The sequence below is a fragment of the Pristiophorus japonicus genome, chromosome 3 (assembly GCF_044704955.1).
Source record: "Pristiophorus japonicus isolate sPriJap1 chromosome 3, sPriJap1.hap1, whole genome shotgun sequence".
Lineage (NCBI taxonomy): Eukaryota > Metazoa > Chordata > Chondrichthyes > Pristiophoridae > Pristiophorus > Pristiophorus japonicus.
This window is the reverse complement of record NC_091979.1, coordinates 192,400,230-192,419,038: the sequence shown is the minus strand read 5'-3', so window position 1 is coordinate 192,419,038 and position 18,809 is coordinate 192,400,230. Positions and strand designations below refer to the sequence as shown.

Genomic DNA, 18,809 nt, shown 5'->3' with positions numbered 1-18,809 from the left:
AGGGAATTCCAGAGCTTCAGGGCTAGATGGCTGTAGGCGTGGCCACCACGGGAGTGGGGGATATACAAGAGGCCAGAATTGGAGGAGCGCAAAGTTCTCAGAGGGTAGTAGGGTTGTAGAAGGTTACAGAGAAAAGGTGAGGTGAGGCCACGTAGGGAGAATTTCAAATGTGAGGTGTTAGGGTCCAGAAGTCAATGCAGATCAGTGAACAAAGGGGTGATGGGTGAAAAGGTCTCAGTGTGAGTTCGGATATGGGCACCAGAGTTTTGGATGGGTTGAAGTTTACAGAGGATGCAAGGTAGGAGGCTGGCCAGGAGAGCGCTGCAACAGTAATGTAAAAGTAGCTGTCAAGCCGGTTTCCCAGAGGTCTATGAATCTTCCGAAGGAGTAAGGGAGTCGGATTTATCCAGGTAAGGATCAAGTAGTGGCTCGCCAATACCAGTCTTCGGAATCGCAACCAAAATGGCACCATGTAAAAGTAGCTTGTAGTTGGCCATTACAAGAAGATGCCCTCCCTTACAGCCTCTGATGAGCTGCTCACTCCCTTCCTCAGGACAGCCTCTGATGAGCTGCTCACTCCAACTGCACTTTCTTCTTTTGATCCTTGCCTTCATAGCCCTGTGACATTCTGTGAATGACATTGACACAAAACAGATGTAATTCAATGAATTCTCCCCCCCACCCTCCCCGACCCCCGTCTCCCTTCCCTGCACCTAAAATCGTATGCTGACCAGGTAATTAAAGGGGAGAAAGAATTTGTGTTCATAGTTGCTGTCAGTATAGGTAGGTGTTGGTATAAGGATCCATTGTAGCAACCAAATTTCTTTTGTTTTGCTTATCTTTTTTTTACATGAGCTGTTCCAACTCTCCCCTTCCCCCATCCCCTATAGAGTCCGATCCCATTTCGCTTACTGCATGTGTGTCAATCGTTTACTGTTATTAGGCCATTAATCTGAGCCAAAATCAGGGTTTGTTCTATGTCTGTGCTTGTGGAAAGTGACTGGAGAAAGAAAGACCTTTCTATAGCGCATTTCACAACCTCAGGGTGTCCCAAAGCGCTTTACAGTCTTTGAAAAGGACTTCTTGAAGTGTAGTCACTGTTGTAATGTAGGACACGCAGCAGCTAATTTGCGCATAGCAAGGTCCCACAAACATCCGTTTTAGTGATGTTGGTTGAGGGATAAATATTGTCTGGGACACCGGGGAGAATGCCGCTGCTCGTCTTCGAAATAGTGCCATGGGATCTTTTCCGTCCATCTGAAAGGGTAGACGGGGCTTACAACGGCACTGGGAGTGCCAGCCTGGATTATGGGCTCAAGTCTCCGGAGTGAGACTTGATCTCAAATCTTCACACTAAGAGGTGACAGTGGTACCATCTGAGCCATGGAGGCCCAGAGATGTATGGGGAAATGAGCTCCAAGTGAGTATCCTAAATAAATATGGAGGTCAACAGGGTCATTCAATGTGAAGGTGTAACCCTCTGTATCATATCTTCCTATTCTCATAATCTATGTTTAAATAATCTTCTTGCATCTATGCTATACCATAGAAATCACAGAATCATAGAATAGTTACAGCACGGAAGAAGGCCATTCAGCCCGTTGAGCCCGTCCCACTCCCCTGTTCTTTCCCTGTAACCCTGCAAATATTTTTCCTTCAGATACTTATCCAACTTCCTTTTGAAAGATACAATTGAGTCTGCCTCCACCATCCTTTCAGGCAGTGCATTCCAGATCCTAACCACTCGCTGCGTAAAAAAACTTTTTCTTACGTCGCTTTTGGTTCTTTTGCCAATCACCATAAATCTGTGTCCTCTGGTTCTTGACCCTTCAGCCAATGGGAACAGTTTCTCTCTATCTACTCTGTCCAGATCCCTCATGATTTTGAACACCCCTATCAAATCTCCTCTCAATCTTCCCTGCTCTAAGAAGAACAACCCCAGTTTCTCCAGTCTATCCACGTAACTGAAGTCCCTCATTCCTGGAATCATTCTCATAAATATTTTCTGCACCCTCTCTAACGCCTTCACATCCTTCCTAAAGTGTGGTGCCCAGAATTGGGCATAATACTCTAGTTGGGGCCGAACCAGTGTTTTATATAGTCCTCTCACCATTTCCGAACCTCTGGATCACATCTTCTCACGATTTCTTCGAACAGAAATACACCAAATTTCATTGCACAATTCCCCAATGTCTCAGCAAGTTCATACATAGAAACATAGAAACATAGAAAATAGGTGCTGGAGTAGGCCTTTCGGCCCTTTGAGCCTGCACTGCCATTCAATAAGATCATGGCTGATCATTCACTCAGTACCCCTTTCCTTCTTTCTCTCCATACCCCTTGATCCCTTTAGCCATAAGGGCCATATCTAACTCACTCTTGAATATATCCAATGAACTGGCAATCACAACTCTCTGCGGTAGGGAATTCCATAGGTTAACAACTCTCTGAGTGAAGAAGATTCTCCTCATCTCAATCCTAAATGGCTTACCCCCTATCCTTAGACTATGTCCCCTGGTTCTGGACTTCCCCAACATCGGGAACATTCTTCCTGCATCTACAGACCAGGAAGACCCCAGCTCTAAACCCCAGCCTGTGCTGAGTCAGCTGATTTCATCTGGAGTCGGGAGTAGGATGCTACGATTGGACTTATAGTCTAGGGTTAGGGAGCAGAATATCAGCTGGGATTCCTGCAGCTGATCATTATCCAGTGACCCCTGTTGGAAATGCAGATGTGTGGATGGTGGGTGGGTGAGGATGTAACTGGGCTTGGCTACGGCACCACCTGTGGTCCAATAACCTGCTGATGCTTGCTTTTGACGTTCACACGTGAATAGTGGACATTTGGGCGAAATGGCAGAGGACAACCAGCGCTCATGACATTGTCTGTTTCCCCCAGTGAGGAATCAATGCTTTCAGGGAGGGGAGGGGCGAAAATTTGGCACAAAAAAGATGACATCATCATTCATACCAGGGATGAATAAATATTTAGTTCAATACTTACAATTTTGTTTCCCTCCTTTCCCGAAGGCACGCTGCATGTATTTGATGGGACCTCTGCTGACTCACCCGAATTATCAATCATCATGTGTGAGCAGATGGTAAGTGTCGTAAGTCTGTTCAACTCTGGAAGGCATCACACCCTGATGCTGTTCTCACCTGAAATTCACACACATACATTCCAGCAAGGGTCATTAGGAAGAAGAAAGACTTACATTTATATAGCGCTCTTGAAGTACTCTTGAAGTGTAGTTACTGTTGTAATGTAGGAAACACGGCAGACTATTCACGCACAGCAAGCTCCCACAAACAGCAATGAGATAATCATCTTTTGTAACATTGGTTGAGGAATAAATATTGGCCAGGACACCGGGGGAACTCTGCTGCTCTTCTTCAAAATAATGCCATGGGATCTTTTACATTCACTTGAGAGGAAAGATAGGGCCTCAGTTTAATGTCTCATCTGAAAGATAGCCCCTCTGACAGTGCTGCACCTCCTCAGCACTGCACTGTCAGCTTAGATTTTTGCACTCAAATCTCTGGAGTGGGAGTTAAACCGCCAACCTTCTGATCCAAAGGCAAGGGTGTTACCCACTGAGCCACAACTGGACTCTACAATCTGATTTAAACATTTGTAAACTTTCTAAGGAACTAGGGTTTTACCACATTGGAATCAGATCTCAAGGATGCCCTGCCTTAAGTTATCGATCATCCATCGGTGTCGGCGTCAGTTTCAAGTGTATTAGTTGCTAGGGTTTTTTTGGTTCGATTCCTCAGCTTCTGGAAGTGAGCTTGGTCAGAATAAGTTACAAACTCACTGAAATAAATGGGTGGGTGCAGTTAATAATTCCATTACAGTGTACAGAAACAGATTAAAGGCACACATGTTAAATAAGAACAGTAACTTTTAATGCAAATCACTCCTCCTGACCTCTTCCTGTGCTCGGACTGAGACGAGGGTCATGTAACCGAGTTGGAATGTGAATTAATCCCAGACTTAACGAAATGTAGTGAACTTTCCTTTCTTCCTCCCTCCCCCATCGTTTTTCAGAGAGACACGCGGCGTTGCATGAACTAGAATATAGAATCCGCACTCTTAAAGTATTATGACTGTACAATTATTTGGTTACTTTTGCTAGGACAATCGACAGGCGGTAGGACCCAGGGGAATCCACAGCCCAGGGCAGTGAGAGTTAATACTATTCTGCCCGCCTCTTTCTTTCTCGAACACTTGCTCTCCTTGAGTCAGCTGTTCAGCCGATACAACAGACTCCACGGTTGGGAGCTAAAAGCCCCTTCATTCTGCTTTCTATGTGCTTTGTGCAAGTCTGCCAACAGTTGCAGAAGTCATGCCTATGAGGAGGTGAGCCCATCACTTTTCTGTCTGCTATTTTGACCAGTTAAGAAAACTTTTCTCTTCCCCTCCAAGAAAAACTTTTGCTTGTGTGTTTCAAAGTCACCTTTCTCGTCCACTTTTGCAGGTGCTGCTTGTGGTGGAAGCCAACGATCTTCATTGTTCTTTCTCTCAGTACTCCAGCAGCTTTCCAGGATCCAGGTAAAATCTCCTGTGTGTGTGTGTGTGGAGGGGGTGGAATTGTTGGTTGCCTCAAATCCGGATGTGCTGTATTTGCGGAAAAGCTTATTAGTTAATCACTCACTGTTAGTTCTGTGTCTTTGCAAGTTTGGGGAGTTGAGTGTCAGACAGTTTGGTGGGGGATTGTTTGTTTATTGGGTAGAAAGTTCAGGAATCTGGAGGTACTGCACAGCCTGTGTTGGTTGGTTTGGTTGGGATGTGGGGGGAGTAGGAGGCGGGTTGAGTGAGTTTCAACATGTCCTGGTTATCTTAAGCTGCAGGGCTTTCCCTCGAGTTTAGCAGGCTAATTGTCGCAGATGGAAACTTTATTTTTAAGAAGGTTGCGAGATAACGGGAATGTGAGAGAGAAATATTTTTCACACTGTTGGGACTCGGTGCAATTTTTAATCAGTTGGTTTTTTTGTTTCAAATTTCCCATGTGTTTAAGCAGAATATAGATTGCAGAAACAGGCCATTCGGCCCAACTGGTCTGTGCTGGTGTTTATGCTCCACACGAGAATCCCCTTAAACACATCTATGATATTCGTCTTAACCACTTTTTGTGGTAGTGAGTTCCACATTCCAACCACTCTGCGTAAAGAAGTTTTTCCTGAATTCCTTCTTTGATGTATTCGTGACTATCTTCTATTTATGGTCCCTAGTTTTGGAGTCCTCCACATGTGGAAACATATTCTCTACGTTTATCCTAGCAAACCCCTTCATAATTTTAAAGACCTCTATTCAGTCGGCCCTCCGCCTTCTCTTTTTCTTGCACCAAGTCCCACTCGCCCATCGCCCCTGTGCTTCCTGACCTACACTGGCTCCAGGTTAAGCAACACTTTGATTTTAAAATTCTCATCCTGGTTTACAAATCCTTCCATGAACTCGCCCCTCCCTATCTCTGTAATCTCCTCCAGCCCCACAACCCTCTGCGATATCAGTGCTCCTCTAATTCTGGCCTCTTGAGCATCCCTGATTTAATTGCTCAACCATTGGCAGCTGTGTCAAGGTGCCAAGGCCCTACGCTCTGGAACTCCCTCCCTAAATCTCTCTGCCTCTCCCTCCCTAAATCTCTCTGCCTCTCTACACCGCTTTCCTCCTTTTTAAGACACTCCTTAAAACCTACCTCTTTGACCAAGCTGTTGGTCACCTGCCCTAATTTCTCCTTATGTGGATCGGTGTCAAATTTTGTTTGCGAAAGCTCCTGTGAAGCACCTTGGGATGTTTTACTATGTTAAAGGTGCTATATAAATCCAAGATATTGTTGCTTTTGTTGAGAAAAAGAGCCCTAGCCTGTTAAGTCTTTCCTGATATTTGTAACCTCTCAGTTCTGGTATCATCCTTGTAAATCTTTTTAGCACCTTCTCCAGGGCCCCTATCCTTTTTACACCCTGTATCATGTTTGAGCTGTTAGATGCTCGCGTGTGTGTTTGCTATACCACTAAGGTTCATGCTACTGACCAGTGCTGTATAATTTGTCATTCGGCTTGGAAATCCCTCTGCTGTCTTCATTTGCCAAGACCCAGCAGGAAGGATCATTGATTAATCTTGAAATTGTGCAGTAGATCTCCTGTGGGCTTGGGAGCATGCAAGACTTGTGTAAATGTTCTGTTTGATGACTGTTAATGGAGTGGCCAAGGGCTGATCCCAAAAGAAAGAAACTTGTAATTCTGTAGTACCATTCATAACCTTGGACCTCCCAAAGTGCTTTACAGCCAGTGAAGTACTTTTTGAAGTGTAGTCACTGTTGTAATATAGGGAACAATCAGCTAAATTTTACACAGCAAGCTCCCACAAACAGGAATGAGGTAATGACCATATAATCTGTTTTGGTGATGTTGGTTGGGGTATAAATATTGGCCAGGTCACCGGGAAGAACTCCCCTGCTGTTCTTCAAAATAATGCCATGGGATCTGTTGCATCCACCTGAGAGGGCAGACGGGGCCTCTTCATTTTTGAGGAGATGTGGATTGTAATTCGTGTGTGTGTGTGTGTGTGTGTGTGTGTGTGAGATCTGACTGGTGTTTACTAATATTAGCCAGCTGCTTTATTTTGCGGGGAGTGACGAGTGAGGGGTTGCATGGAAGGAGGCAGCCCAGTGGGTAGCACTGGTCTGCTGAGTCAAAAGATCGTGCGTTCAAGTCCCTCTCCAGAGACCTGAATACACGTTACAAGTGTGACGGTACTGAGGGGGTGCTGCACTGTCATTGCAGTCTTTCACATGAGTCATTGAAGTGGGGGTCTGCCCTCTCGGGGGGACGTAAAAAATCCCATTGGACTACTCGAAGATCAGGAGAGTTGTCCCTGGTGTCCTGGCCAATATTTAGTACTCAATCACCATCACTAAAACTGATTATCTGCTCATTTATCTCATTGCTGTTTGTAGGAGCTTGCTATGTGTAAATTGGCTGCCATTTTTGCCTACATAACACTTGCACTTGAAAAGTACTTCATTGGCTGCAAAGTGCTTTGGGCTGTCCTGAGGAGGTAAAGATGCTGTAGAAATGCAGATTCTTTCTTTTATGGAAGAATCGTTCCCCACCGTGCTTTATTATGGCCTAGTGGTTGACTAAAGAGTAGTATTGACTGCCTGTGGGCCGGTCCTTAATGAAGAGCATTGTGGAATGAGGGGAGGGAATGGGCTTGCCTTTTGTATGGCAAACTTCATGTAATAGAAGGAGCTTGCCTCTTATAAAGTCATAGTTGATGTGTTCTGAGCAGGCCAGCGCTTAAGAATGAACCAGAGCCTACATGAATATGAGCCAGATTGATTGTTGGATGAGGTTTCTAGAGCTGGTGATGATGAGATGCATGTGGCACATGCTGGATGTGGGCACTGTTTGCACTCCAGTCTGAGACTTGAGTTCTGATACAGGTGTACATGGTCCTTTTTTTTGACTAGGAAACACATTGGCTGTTGCCTGTATGGTTATCTGGTGGATTAGGGCGAGTATACTCATTCAAAAATAATGGCATGCAGACACTCACATTTTCCACAAAGCTGTCTGTACAACAACAACTTGCATTTAGAAAGTGCCTTTAATGTAGTAAAACATCCCAAGGTGTTTCACAGGAGTGCAATCAGACAAAATTTGGCACCAAGTCACATAAGGAAATATTCAGAGGGACCCAAAGCTTGGTCAAAGAAGTAGGATTTAAGGAGGTGAGGCAGAAAGGTTTAGGGAGGGAATTCCAGAGTTTAGGGCCGAGACAGCTGAAGGCATGGCTGCCTATGATGGGGCAAAGGAAGTTGGGGATGCACAGAAGGCCAGATTTGGAGGAATGCAGAGATCTTGAAAGGTTGTGGGGTTGGAGGTGGTTACTGAGATGGGGAGGGGCGAGGCCATGAAGGGATTTGAACACGAGGATGAGAATTTTAAAATTGAGGCATTGCTGGGCGAGCACAGGGGTGATGGGTGACCAGGACTTGGTGCGAGTTAGGATATGGGCAGCAGAGTTTTGTATGAGCTCAAGTGCAGACCCTATGTGTAAGTGCAAGCCAAAACAGACTCGTTGTGTTCAATTATCAGATATGTACAAGTTTCTTTACAAAAATCTGGTCTGATTATGTTGGAAAGTGGCCTTTTCCCCACTGTTAGTTCAGTCTGTCTGTACAAGTCGGGATAGAGAGCATGTGTACAGTGACTGACTATTTAATGGTAACTGGAGATGAAATCCGGGTAGGGAGTCTGCACCGAATTGAGAATATTGGCTTTTAACAGCATGATAATACTGGAGATGTGAGGCAGAAGAAACTGATTCAGTTTCTCAATGAAGCACAGAGCTTAATGACTTAAACAGAATTTCCTTTTTTTAACAGTTGACTTTTTTGCAATTCTTTTGCATTTGTCAAATATATTTCACATTGTAAAATGAATCTGAAATCCTTCTGGGAATTGCTCATTTATAGCAAATGGAATAGAAACATACAGTGCAAAAGGAGACCATTCCGGCCCATCGTGTCCATGCCGGCCGACAAAGAGCCACACGGCCCTTGGTCAGCAGCCCTAAAGGTTACATATAAACCTATGAACAATGATGGAAAGGCAAAGAGCACCCAGCCCAACCAACCCGCCTCACCACAACTGCGACACCCCTTCTACTGAAACATTCTACACTCCACCCTAACTGGAGCCATGTGATCTCCTGGAAGAGGCAAAAACCATATAAAAACCCAGGCCAATTTAGGGAGAAGAAATCTGGGAAAATTCCTCTGACCTATCCAGGAGATCACCTTGGCCATATTCTATTCCCTGCAGTATTTACCATTATATCTGCGCCATCCAACAAAAAGTCATCGTCTAATCCCAATTACCAGATTACTGCACTTTTAAGTGCCCATCCAACCATCTCTTAAAAGTAGTGAGGGTTTCTGCATCCACCACTCTTCCAGGCAGCGAGTTCCAGATCCCCACAACCCTCTGTGTAAAGAAGCCCCCCCTCAAATCCCCTCTTGAAACTTCCACCAACCACCTTAAAACTATGCCGCCTTGTAATAGACCCCTCCACCAATGGAAATAGACCCTTACTATCCAGTATGCCCAGGCCCCTCAATATTTTGTACACCTCAATGAGATCTTCTCTCAACCTCCTCTGTTCCAATGAGAACAAACCCAATCTATCCTCATAACTAAGACTCTTCATTCCAGGTAGCATCCTAGTAAATCTCCTCTGCACTCTCTCTAGTGCAATCACGTCCTTCCTATAATACGGCGACCAGATCTGCATGCAATACTCCAGCTGTGGCCTAACCAAAGTATTATACAATTTAAGCATAACCTTCCTGCTCTTGTATTCTATGCCTCGGCCAATAACGGCAAGCATTCCATATGCCGCCTTAACCACCAGACTGATTCCCAGGATGGCAGGATTGACACATGAGGAGAGACTGGATCGACTGGGCCTGTATTCACTGGAGTTTAGAAGGATGAGAGGAGATCTCATAGAAACATATAAAATTCTGACGGGACTGGACAGATTAGATGCAGGAAGAATGTTCCCGATGTTGGGGAAGTCCAGAACTAGGGGACATAGTCTAAGGATAAGGGGTAAGCCATTTAGGACTGAGATGAGGGGGAAACTTCTTCACTCACAGTTGTTAACCTGTGGAATTCCCTACCGCAGAGAGTTGTTGTTGCCAGTTCATTGGATATATTCAAGAGGGAGTTAGATATGGCCCTTACGGCTAAAGGGATCAAGAGGTATGGAGAGAAGGCAGGAAAGGGGTACTGAGGTGAATGATCAGCCATGATCTTATTGAATGGTGGTGCAGGCTCGAAGGGCTGAATGGCCTACTCCTGCACCTATTTTCTATGTTTTTATGTTATCCACCTGGCCTGCTAATTTCAGGCATCTATGGACAAGCACTCCCAAGGTCCCTTTGTTCATCCACACTATTAAGTGGGCACTGCTTAATGTGTATACCCTTTCATTATTAGCCCTCCCAAAGTGCATCACCTCATACTTGTCTGAATTAAATTCCATTTGCCACTGCTCTGCCCACCTGACCAGTAGATTGATATCCTCCTGCAGCCCATGACTTTCCTCTTCATTATCAACCAATACAGCAAATGTTAGTGTTGTCTGCAAACTTCTTAATCATACTCCCTATATTCAAATCTAAATCGTTGATGTATACCACAAAAAGCAAGGGTCCCAGTACTGCACCCTGCGTAACCCCACTGGAAACATCCTTCCAGTCACAAAAACATCCATCAATCATTACCCTTTGCTTTCTACCTCCATGCCAATTTTGGATGCAACTTGACACTTTGCCTTGTATCCCATGGGCTTTAACCTTCATGACCAGTCTCCCATGTTTTAATATTTTCATTTCTGTGGGTGCTTGATCACTTCTCAAAATTTTCACACATTGAATGACTTGTGGAGTTCAGGGATTGTCGTATGACAATGATTACATTTTGTTGGCCCCATATCTTTATATTAACATCTTTTCTACAGTTTTTGATCCTTTTTGCTAGCAGGGAGAAAGGTTCTAGGTAATTGAAAGCTAATACCTCTAAATGTTGCCTGGCTGTGAAATGTAGTTGTATTTGAAATCAGTAAGATTTCATCATGCTAATCTTTGTCCCCCGCAGAGGTCTTTCGTGAGTATGTTAAGAAAGACTTGCATTTCATACAGCATTTTTCATAACCTCAGGATGCCCCAAAGTGCTTTACAGCCAATTAAGTACTTTTGAAATCTAGTCACTGTTGTAATGTAGGATATATGGAAGCCAATTTGTGCAAAGCAAGTTTCCACAAACAGCAATGAGATAATGACCAGACCATCTGTTTTTATGGGATCAGCCATTTAGGACTGCGATGAGGTGAAATTAATGCACTCAAAGGGTGGTGAATCTTTGGAATTTTCTACCTCCGAGGGCTGTAGATGCTCAGTTATTTGACTATATTTAAGATGGAAATTGATAGATTTTTCGATACTAAGAGACTCGAGGGATAGTGCGGGAAGGTGGAGTTGAGGTAGAAGATCAGCCATGATATTGAATGGTGGAGCAGGCTCAACGGGCCAAATGGCCTAGTCCTGCTCCAATTTCTTATGTTCCAGTGATGTTGGTTAAGGGATAAATATTGCCCATGAGACCAGGGAGAACTCCCATGCTCTGCTTCAAAATAGTGCCATGGGATCTATTTCATCCACCTGAGAGGGCAGACAGGGCCTAGTTTTAACGTTTCATTCGAAAGATGGCACTTCCGGTAGTGCAGCACTCCCTCAGTACTACACTAGGAGTTTTAGCCTGGATTTTGTGCTGGTGTATGGAGTGGGACTTAAACCCACGACCTTCTGACTCCAAGGGAAGAGTGCTGCCACTAAGGGACATAGTTTTACAATAATGGGCCGCCCATTTAAAACTGAGATGAGGAGAAATTTATTTTCAGAGGGTTGTAAATCTATGGAATTCTCTGCTCCAGAGAGCTGTGGAGGCTGGGTCATTGAATATACTTAAGGCGGAGATAGACAGATTTTTGAGCGATAAGGGAACAAAGGGTTATGGGGAGTGGGCAGGGAAGTGGAGCTGAGTCCATGATCAGATCAGCCATGATATTAAATGGTGGAGCAGGCTTGAGGGGCCAGGCAGCCTACTCCTGCTCCAATTTCTTACGTTCTTATGAGCCAAGCCTGACACCTTTTGCATAAGCTTGTTTGGAAGCTGTAGTTTATCCAGTTGTTAACCCAGGATAGACTGAACAAATTTTTGACAGTTGAAACTTATCCTGCGTGTATAAATACCGGGTCACTATATATGTTTGTTTTAAATGCTCTAACATTGAGAAAACCTCTCCACTGTAGTTCATCTTGGTGGGACCACCTTTCCTTGACTTCACTCCTACCTGCCCCAAAATACCAGCATGTCTCTTCAAAATGGTTTCTCAATCTGCCACCGCATGCTTGCTCTCACCCCTGTGATTGCTGACCTACGTTAGCTCCTGGTTCAGCAACATGCTGAATTAAAAATTCTCATTCTATTGTTCAAATCTCTCCAAGGCCTTGCCCCTCCCTATCTCTGTAATCTCCTCCAGCCCTACAACCCTCACAATTCTCTGCACTTCTCAATTCTGACCTTTTGTGCATCCTCGTTTTCCTTTGCTCCACCATTGGTGGCCTTGCTTTTAGCTGTTCAGGCCCTCAGCTCTGGAACACACTCCACCTCTCTCTCTCTCTCTCTCTCTCTCTCTCGCTCTCTCGCTCTCTCTCTCCTTTTTAAGGTGCTGCTTAAAACTTACATCTTTGACCCAGCTTTTGGTCACCAGTCTGAATAACTCCTTCTATGGCTTGGTGTCAAACTCTGTCTGGGATGTTTTACTATGTTAAAGGTGCTATATAAATGCAGGTTGTTGTTGGAAGTGCCCCAATGTTCTATCCTTGGCCCCTTCCTTTTGCTCGTTTGCATAGTGCCCATTGACAAGATTAGCTATAGATGTAAGCATTAGCTCCCATGTGCATGCTGACAATACCCAGTTCTACCTCCACCAGCACCTCATCAAATTGCTCATCTGACTTCAATTTGTGGATAAGCTGGAACCTTCTCCAGTTGAACATTGGGAAGACTCAGACTGTTCAGTCCAGCTCTCATCAAATCTCTGTAGCCTCACCCTCCAACTCCCAGTGATTGGGCTGAGCCAAATGTTGAAGGACCTTAATTTTCTTGTTTGAACCCTGAGCTGAGCTGCAAACCTTGCATATTATCCATCGCCAAGATTTTAAAATCACCTGCCTTCCACCTTGCCTTGCCCCAACCCATACTTCTATTGCCTCCAGGACTGACTTTTCTGATGCTAGATCCACCAGTGCTATAATCCATCCAAAGTTCCACTGCCTGACTGATCCCTGTACCCCATTACTCCTGTCCCCTATGCATTGAAATCAAAATCCTCTTGTCTGTCTACACATCTCTCCACGGCCTCACCCTACCTAGGCAAGCTTCTGCAATTCTTCGTTGCTGACCATTCCTTTTATTTCTCCACTGCACTGCGCCCACTCTGCTCCTCTATCAGTGGCAAGACTCCAGGCATCTCAGACTTGCTATCTGTGGGGGAATCCATCCATGACTCACTCTACTTTGCTGCTCCTTTTATGTTACTTTTAAAAAAAAAAAAAGCACTTTCAAACTCCGAAACCTATCACTTGGACCTTGCTTTTGGTCAGATCTCCAAACTGGTCTGCTATTCGCTGATACTGTTACCTGCTCTTTGGATGCTTACTAAGTTAGAAGGCTATGCTTAAACCATGTGGCTAATGAGAGTTGTTCTAACTTTTTCAGCACTTGCCCTTGGCAGCTGTGCTTTGGTCCTCAGCTCTGGAAATCCTCCCCTAAACCTCTCTGCCTCTCTCTTTTAAGATGCTCTTTAAAACCTACCTCATTGACCAAGCACACTCCTAATATTTCCTTTTATGTAGGTCAGTGTCAAATTTCATCTGATAACGCTCCTGTAAAGCACCTTGGGACGTTTTACTACATTAAAGGCGCTATATAAATGAAAATTGTTGTATCGGCTGAGAATGGGAACTGCATCGCTGGCCTGTACAGGGCTGCAGGTGCAATGCTAAGACTTGCGAGCAATAGCCATTTATCTTGTGCCTTTCTTTCCAAGGCGGGCAATGAAGTCTTCCCCGGCCCCTCCCCCAACGGATGATATGGGTATTGTAGTGCTGGCTCCGAAGCTAAGGCTGCCCTGTAAATGGGGTATTATAGTGAGCCTTGGAGTAAAAGCTGTTCTCTATGAATGTCACATCATTAAAGGATTGGTATGTGGAAGAATGCATTAGCTGACCTCCTTATCAGTTCAGTCTGGGTTATCCTTTCCATGAGTTGGAGATGGAGCAAATCTCCTTGAATGAGGGCTGAGATATGTCCCGACTTGCACTAAGAAGGATTATGGCAGACTTTCTTAAACATCATATTTCAAAGTTCTCCACATTTTCAGGAGGGTTGGGAGGGATTAGCAGTTGCTGAAAGCAGCCTTGTAAGGGTGTTTATCGAGTCACCTTGTATTTTTAAAAGAACCTTCTAAAGGGGCTGCATTCTGGTTAGCCTCATTACGCTTGTGTTTCAAAGCTATTAAAAGCGCATGTATGCATTGTTCCATTTAACGTTCTCCACCTTCTCCAGCTTTACAAACCGATTTTTTTTTTTTAACGTGTGGTGGTCGTTGCACCCCAGCCACCACACGGGCTTGACCGAGCAAAGTCTTGGTCCAGTGGCAAGGATTAACCAAGATGACTGGAGACCAGCTCTGCTGCACGGGCCTAGAGCGCACATATATCGCAGTGTGGGCTGGCCCGTGCTGCTCCTGGGCCCTCGCCTCTCCTGGGCTCTGAACTCGTGACCCTCCTGGGCCCTGATCACGTCACACTACAATCTCTCGCCGCTCCTCTGCCGTTTTCCGCCTCTCGTGTTGTATCTGCCCACGCTCCAATCAGCGACCTGGATTATGGTGATGTCCAATCCAGTTGCCCTCCTCCAAGTCGTCGCCCTCTTGAACCAGCTTGCACTGTACCTTCTCGTGGCATGCCGCCTCCACGCCACTCCTTTTGAGGCCCGAACCTGCCACTGGTGTTTCCTCACAAGAGTGACCTTCATCTTCCAACGCTGCTCCTTTTTAGTCTGTAGACCCGTGCCGTAACCTCGGGCGCAGATGTAGAAACAATTGTTCGCACAAAGGTCGATTTTATATATTTTTTAAAAAGTCCCTCGCACGTCTCCATATTGCAAAATGGTGTTGAAGACGGCTTGTCAATAATGTGGTGTGGGCACCAAATGTCCATTGAAACTCATTGCCAAGTGTAGGGATCGCATTCTGTCACTCTGGTCGGGCCCACCAAGGTCAAAGAGAGATTGCAACAACAACTTGCATTTGTATAGCACCTTTAACATAGTAAAATGTCACAAGAACCTTATCAGACCAAAAATTGAGACGGAGCCACAGAAGAGATATTGGGACAGGAGACCAAAAGCTCAGAGGCTGAGGTAGATTTTAAGGAGGGTTTTAGAGAGGAGGGGAGGTTTAGGGAGGGAATTCCAGCGCTTAGGCCCGAGGCAGTTAAAGGGATGGATGCAAGTGGTGGAACAAAGGAAATCAAGGATGAGCAAGAGGTCTGCGTTGGAGGAGTGCAGAGATCCCAAAGGGTTGTAGGCAGGTGGTGGTTACAGAGATAGGGAGGTGTGAGGTCATAGAGGGAGTTGAAAACCAGGATGAGAATTTTAAAATTGAGGTGTTGACGGACCAGAAGCCAATGTAGGTCAGCGAGGACGGAGGAGATGCATGAAGTACAACTATTCTGTAATAGATTCTTGAATGCAATACAACATGGGCTTTGCCAACCAACCAAATTCTTTTTAACATTGTGACATTACTCAGAAGTACAGATTGTAGCAAAAATGGTGGAACGGTGAAGTAATGGAAAGCACAAAACTGAATCTAGCAAAGGCTTGTTTTGTGGCTTATCATATAAACTAGTTTGTACTATGAATAATTTGCCCTTTGTTCATTTCTGCAAATGCTCATCCTTAAAAGGGTGGTTATGTAACTCCCTTTATCAAAAAAATGCCAGGTTCAGCTTTGTCTTCCCCCATATTCCCAGCACTCCTCACTCGACCTGGGAAAAAGCTGAAATATTTCCGTCTTATCGCCAGATATGTCAGAACCTGAGTTGACAGGAGATTGAGACTGCAATTAAAAGCCTCTCCTCCATGAATGGGGCTTCTGAAGACTGTCGATGAAAATCCCTGACTTATTTTGTGAGGACCCATCTGCTTATTGTAGCTGGGTGGTCAGATAAGGACTTTGACAGCTTAAATCTGTCAGGGGCCTCCTGTTGTATTCTGCTTTGTGTGTATGTATTCCAGCTATTTCACTTCTTGCAATGGTGAATTCTGAACTAACTTTACAAACACGCAACCTCTGAATATGCCAGCAACTTCAGTGTCTAGAGGGCAGATTCTGTCCCTCTTCTACCATACAGAATGCCCTCTGTCAGCCGTGGCTTAGTGGTAGCACTCTCGCCTGAGTCAGAAGATGGTGGCTTTGAATCCCATTCCAGAGCCGTGAGCACAAAATCTAGGCCAACACTGCCAATGCAGTACTGAGGGAGTTCTGCACTGTCGGAGGTGCTGTCTTTTGGATGAGATGTTAAATGAAGGCCCTGTCTTCCCTTTCGGGTGAACTTATAAAATTCCGTGGGACTATTTTGAAGAAGAGCAGGGCAGTTCTGGCCAACATTTATCCCTCAACCCAATATCACAAATATTCCCCGTGTCCTCTTCACAATAGTGCCATGGGATATTTTACGTCCACCTGCGAGGGCAGTCGGGGCCTCGGTTTAACATCTTATCTGAAAGACGGCACCTTCGATAGTGCAGCACTTCCTCAGTCCTGCATTGGGAGTGTTGGCCTAGATTTTGTGCTCAAATCTCTGGAGTGGGACTTGAACCCACAACTGAGGTGAGAGTGCTACGAACGGAACCACAGTTGACACCAAATGGGCTAACATGGGAGATGGGTAAGAAGGGTTTGAAACAACATAGTGTAGCCCAGTGTTTGGTCAGCAATGAAGTCAGGTGAGGGAAATTAATCTGTTTGACAGGTAGATTGCTGGTGAAAAATTTGGGCAGCTGGCTTGTCCGTAGTTGGGAATGCAGGCTTTATAGATCACTCGCGAGTGTTTGATACTGCTACTAGGAACACTGTTAATCTGTAGGGATTGCTGGATGGGTTGGGTGCAGTGTGCTGACTCTGACCAGGGAGTTCCTTGATGACTTGTCCTTGTTCAGGAATCTTTTTGAAGTGCTCCAGCAACATTTCTGCAATAAAGTAAACTACAGCAAGAATCAACCTGTAGTTTAAATCTGAGAAAAATGTCGCAAGAGAAAAAGATGGCCTCTAGTCCAAAGAGGTATATAACTGTACTGTCGCGTTCTGCTGTAAATTGAAAAAGCCCTTTTCAGTTTCCGATCATTAACTTGCATTTGTATAGCGCCTTTGGCATAGTGAAATCTCAAAGCACTTTATAGGAGCGTTATCAGACTGAATTTGATATTCGAGATGACCAAAGAGCTAGATTTTAAGGAGCATCTTAAAGGAGGAGAGCGAGGTAGAGAAGTGTAGAGATTTAAGAAGGGAATTGCAAAGTTTTGGGCTGAGGCAACAGAAGGCATGGCATCCAGTGGAAGTGGGGGGTATGCACAAGATGCCAGAGTCGGAGGAAAGCCAAGTTCTCGGATGGTGGTAGGGCTGGAGGAGGTTACAGAGATAGGGAGGGGCGAAGCCTCGATAGGATTTGAAAAAAGAAAGGCAGACTTGCATTTATGTAGAGCCTTTCATGACCACTAGACATCTCAAAGAGCTTTACAGCCAATGAAGCACTTTTGGAGTGTAAGCACTGGTGTAATGTAGGAAATGCAGCAGCCAATTTGTGCACAACAAGCTTCCACAAACAGCAATGTCAAAATGACCATATCATTTGTTTTTGTTATGTTGATTGAGGGATAAATATTGGCACCGGCCCGCTTCTATCCCGGGCCAAAGGGATCCCATACCGGCTTGCTTCTATCTGAGTCCGAAGGTTGCAGCCCCGGGAGCGGAGGGCAGGCCTGGCCCTGGGAGCGGGGAAGAGAGCAGGTGTGGTGGTGATTCCAGCCCCTGTGTCCTGCCCTGTACTGCAATCTCGCGAATTGGGCCTCCCGGCTGGAACTCCTACAGCAACTGTGAAACATTCTGCCCGGGGCCGGCATCGAACCGGCCGGAGGGACTCAAATTTTTTAAACTTTTAATCAACTTTTAAACTTAAACAATTCGGGAAAACTTTTAATCAATTTGGAGAACTTTTTTAAAAAACTTTTAAACAACTTGATTTACATTTTAGACTTTATCAGCTTTATCAATTTTATCTATTTATTAAACCTTCACTTAACCTGTGTACCTTATTTTTAATAATTCGGAAATACTTTTAAACTCTCAAACTTTTAAAACAACTTGGAAACCTCTGGGGAAATTTTTAACCTTGGAAGAAACTTTCCAAAACATCCCTCGGAAGGTCAGCTGTCCGCAGGGGTTCTAAAGCCTGCCCCCCAACCAAGCCTCGGGCCATCTACCATCAATGGCACTACTCGGCACCGAGCTTGCGGCCAACACCTCACCGTAGGCAGTTAGGCTCATCGAGCTGTGCCTTATCTCCAGTTATCTTGGACCCCCTTGCCACTGGACCAAGACCTTGCTCAGCTAAGCCCGTGTGGTTGTCGGTGTGTAGCGGCCACCCCACGTTAAAAGAACTCGCTCACAGGCATCTTCCACTTCGCCAATATGAAGCTTGAGACCTGGAACGTCAGGACTCTCATGGACAACTCCAATAGCAACAGGCCGGAACGCCGCACCACCACAGTTGCCTAGGAACTTGGATGTTTTGACATTGACATCGCCGCCCTAAGCGAGACCCGGTGGGCAGGGCAAGGCCAGCTCAAGGATCATGGTGGAGGTTACACCTTTTTCTGGAAAGGAAAACCAGAGGAAGAACGCCGCCTTCATGGAGTCGGCTTCGCCGTCAAAAAATTAACTGGTCGACCGCCTCAAAGATTCCCCCTGCAGGGTAACGAACGCCTCATGACTCTTCACCTTACCCTATCCTGGAACCAATGTGCCACAGTCACCAGTGCCCTGTACAGCCAGCGCCTCACAGCTAATCTGGCGTGTCTTGACGATCCTGAGATGCTCAATGCCC

At 45.3% G+C, this 18,809-nt stretch overlaps 1 protein-coding gene across 1 annotated transcript in view; it reads left to right on the top strand.

The window, feature by feature from the left end:
* Positions 1–4,236: 4,236 nt before the first annotated feature.
* The window catches only part of col18a1a (collagen type XVIII alpha 1 chain a), a 468,959-nt gene continuing 454,386 nt past the window's right edge, over positions 4,237–18,809 (top strand). The window contains exons 1-2 of the mRNA XM_070876137.1: positions 4,237–4,363; positions 4,482–4,555. Of these exons, the coding sequence (XP_070732238.1) occupies positions 4,350–4,363; positions 4,482–4,555 (88 nt within the window). The 5' untranslated portion in view covers positions 4,237–4,349. The remainder of the gene's footprint in view (positions 4,364–4,481; positions 4,556–18,809) is intronic.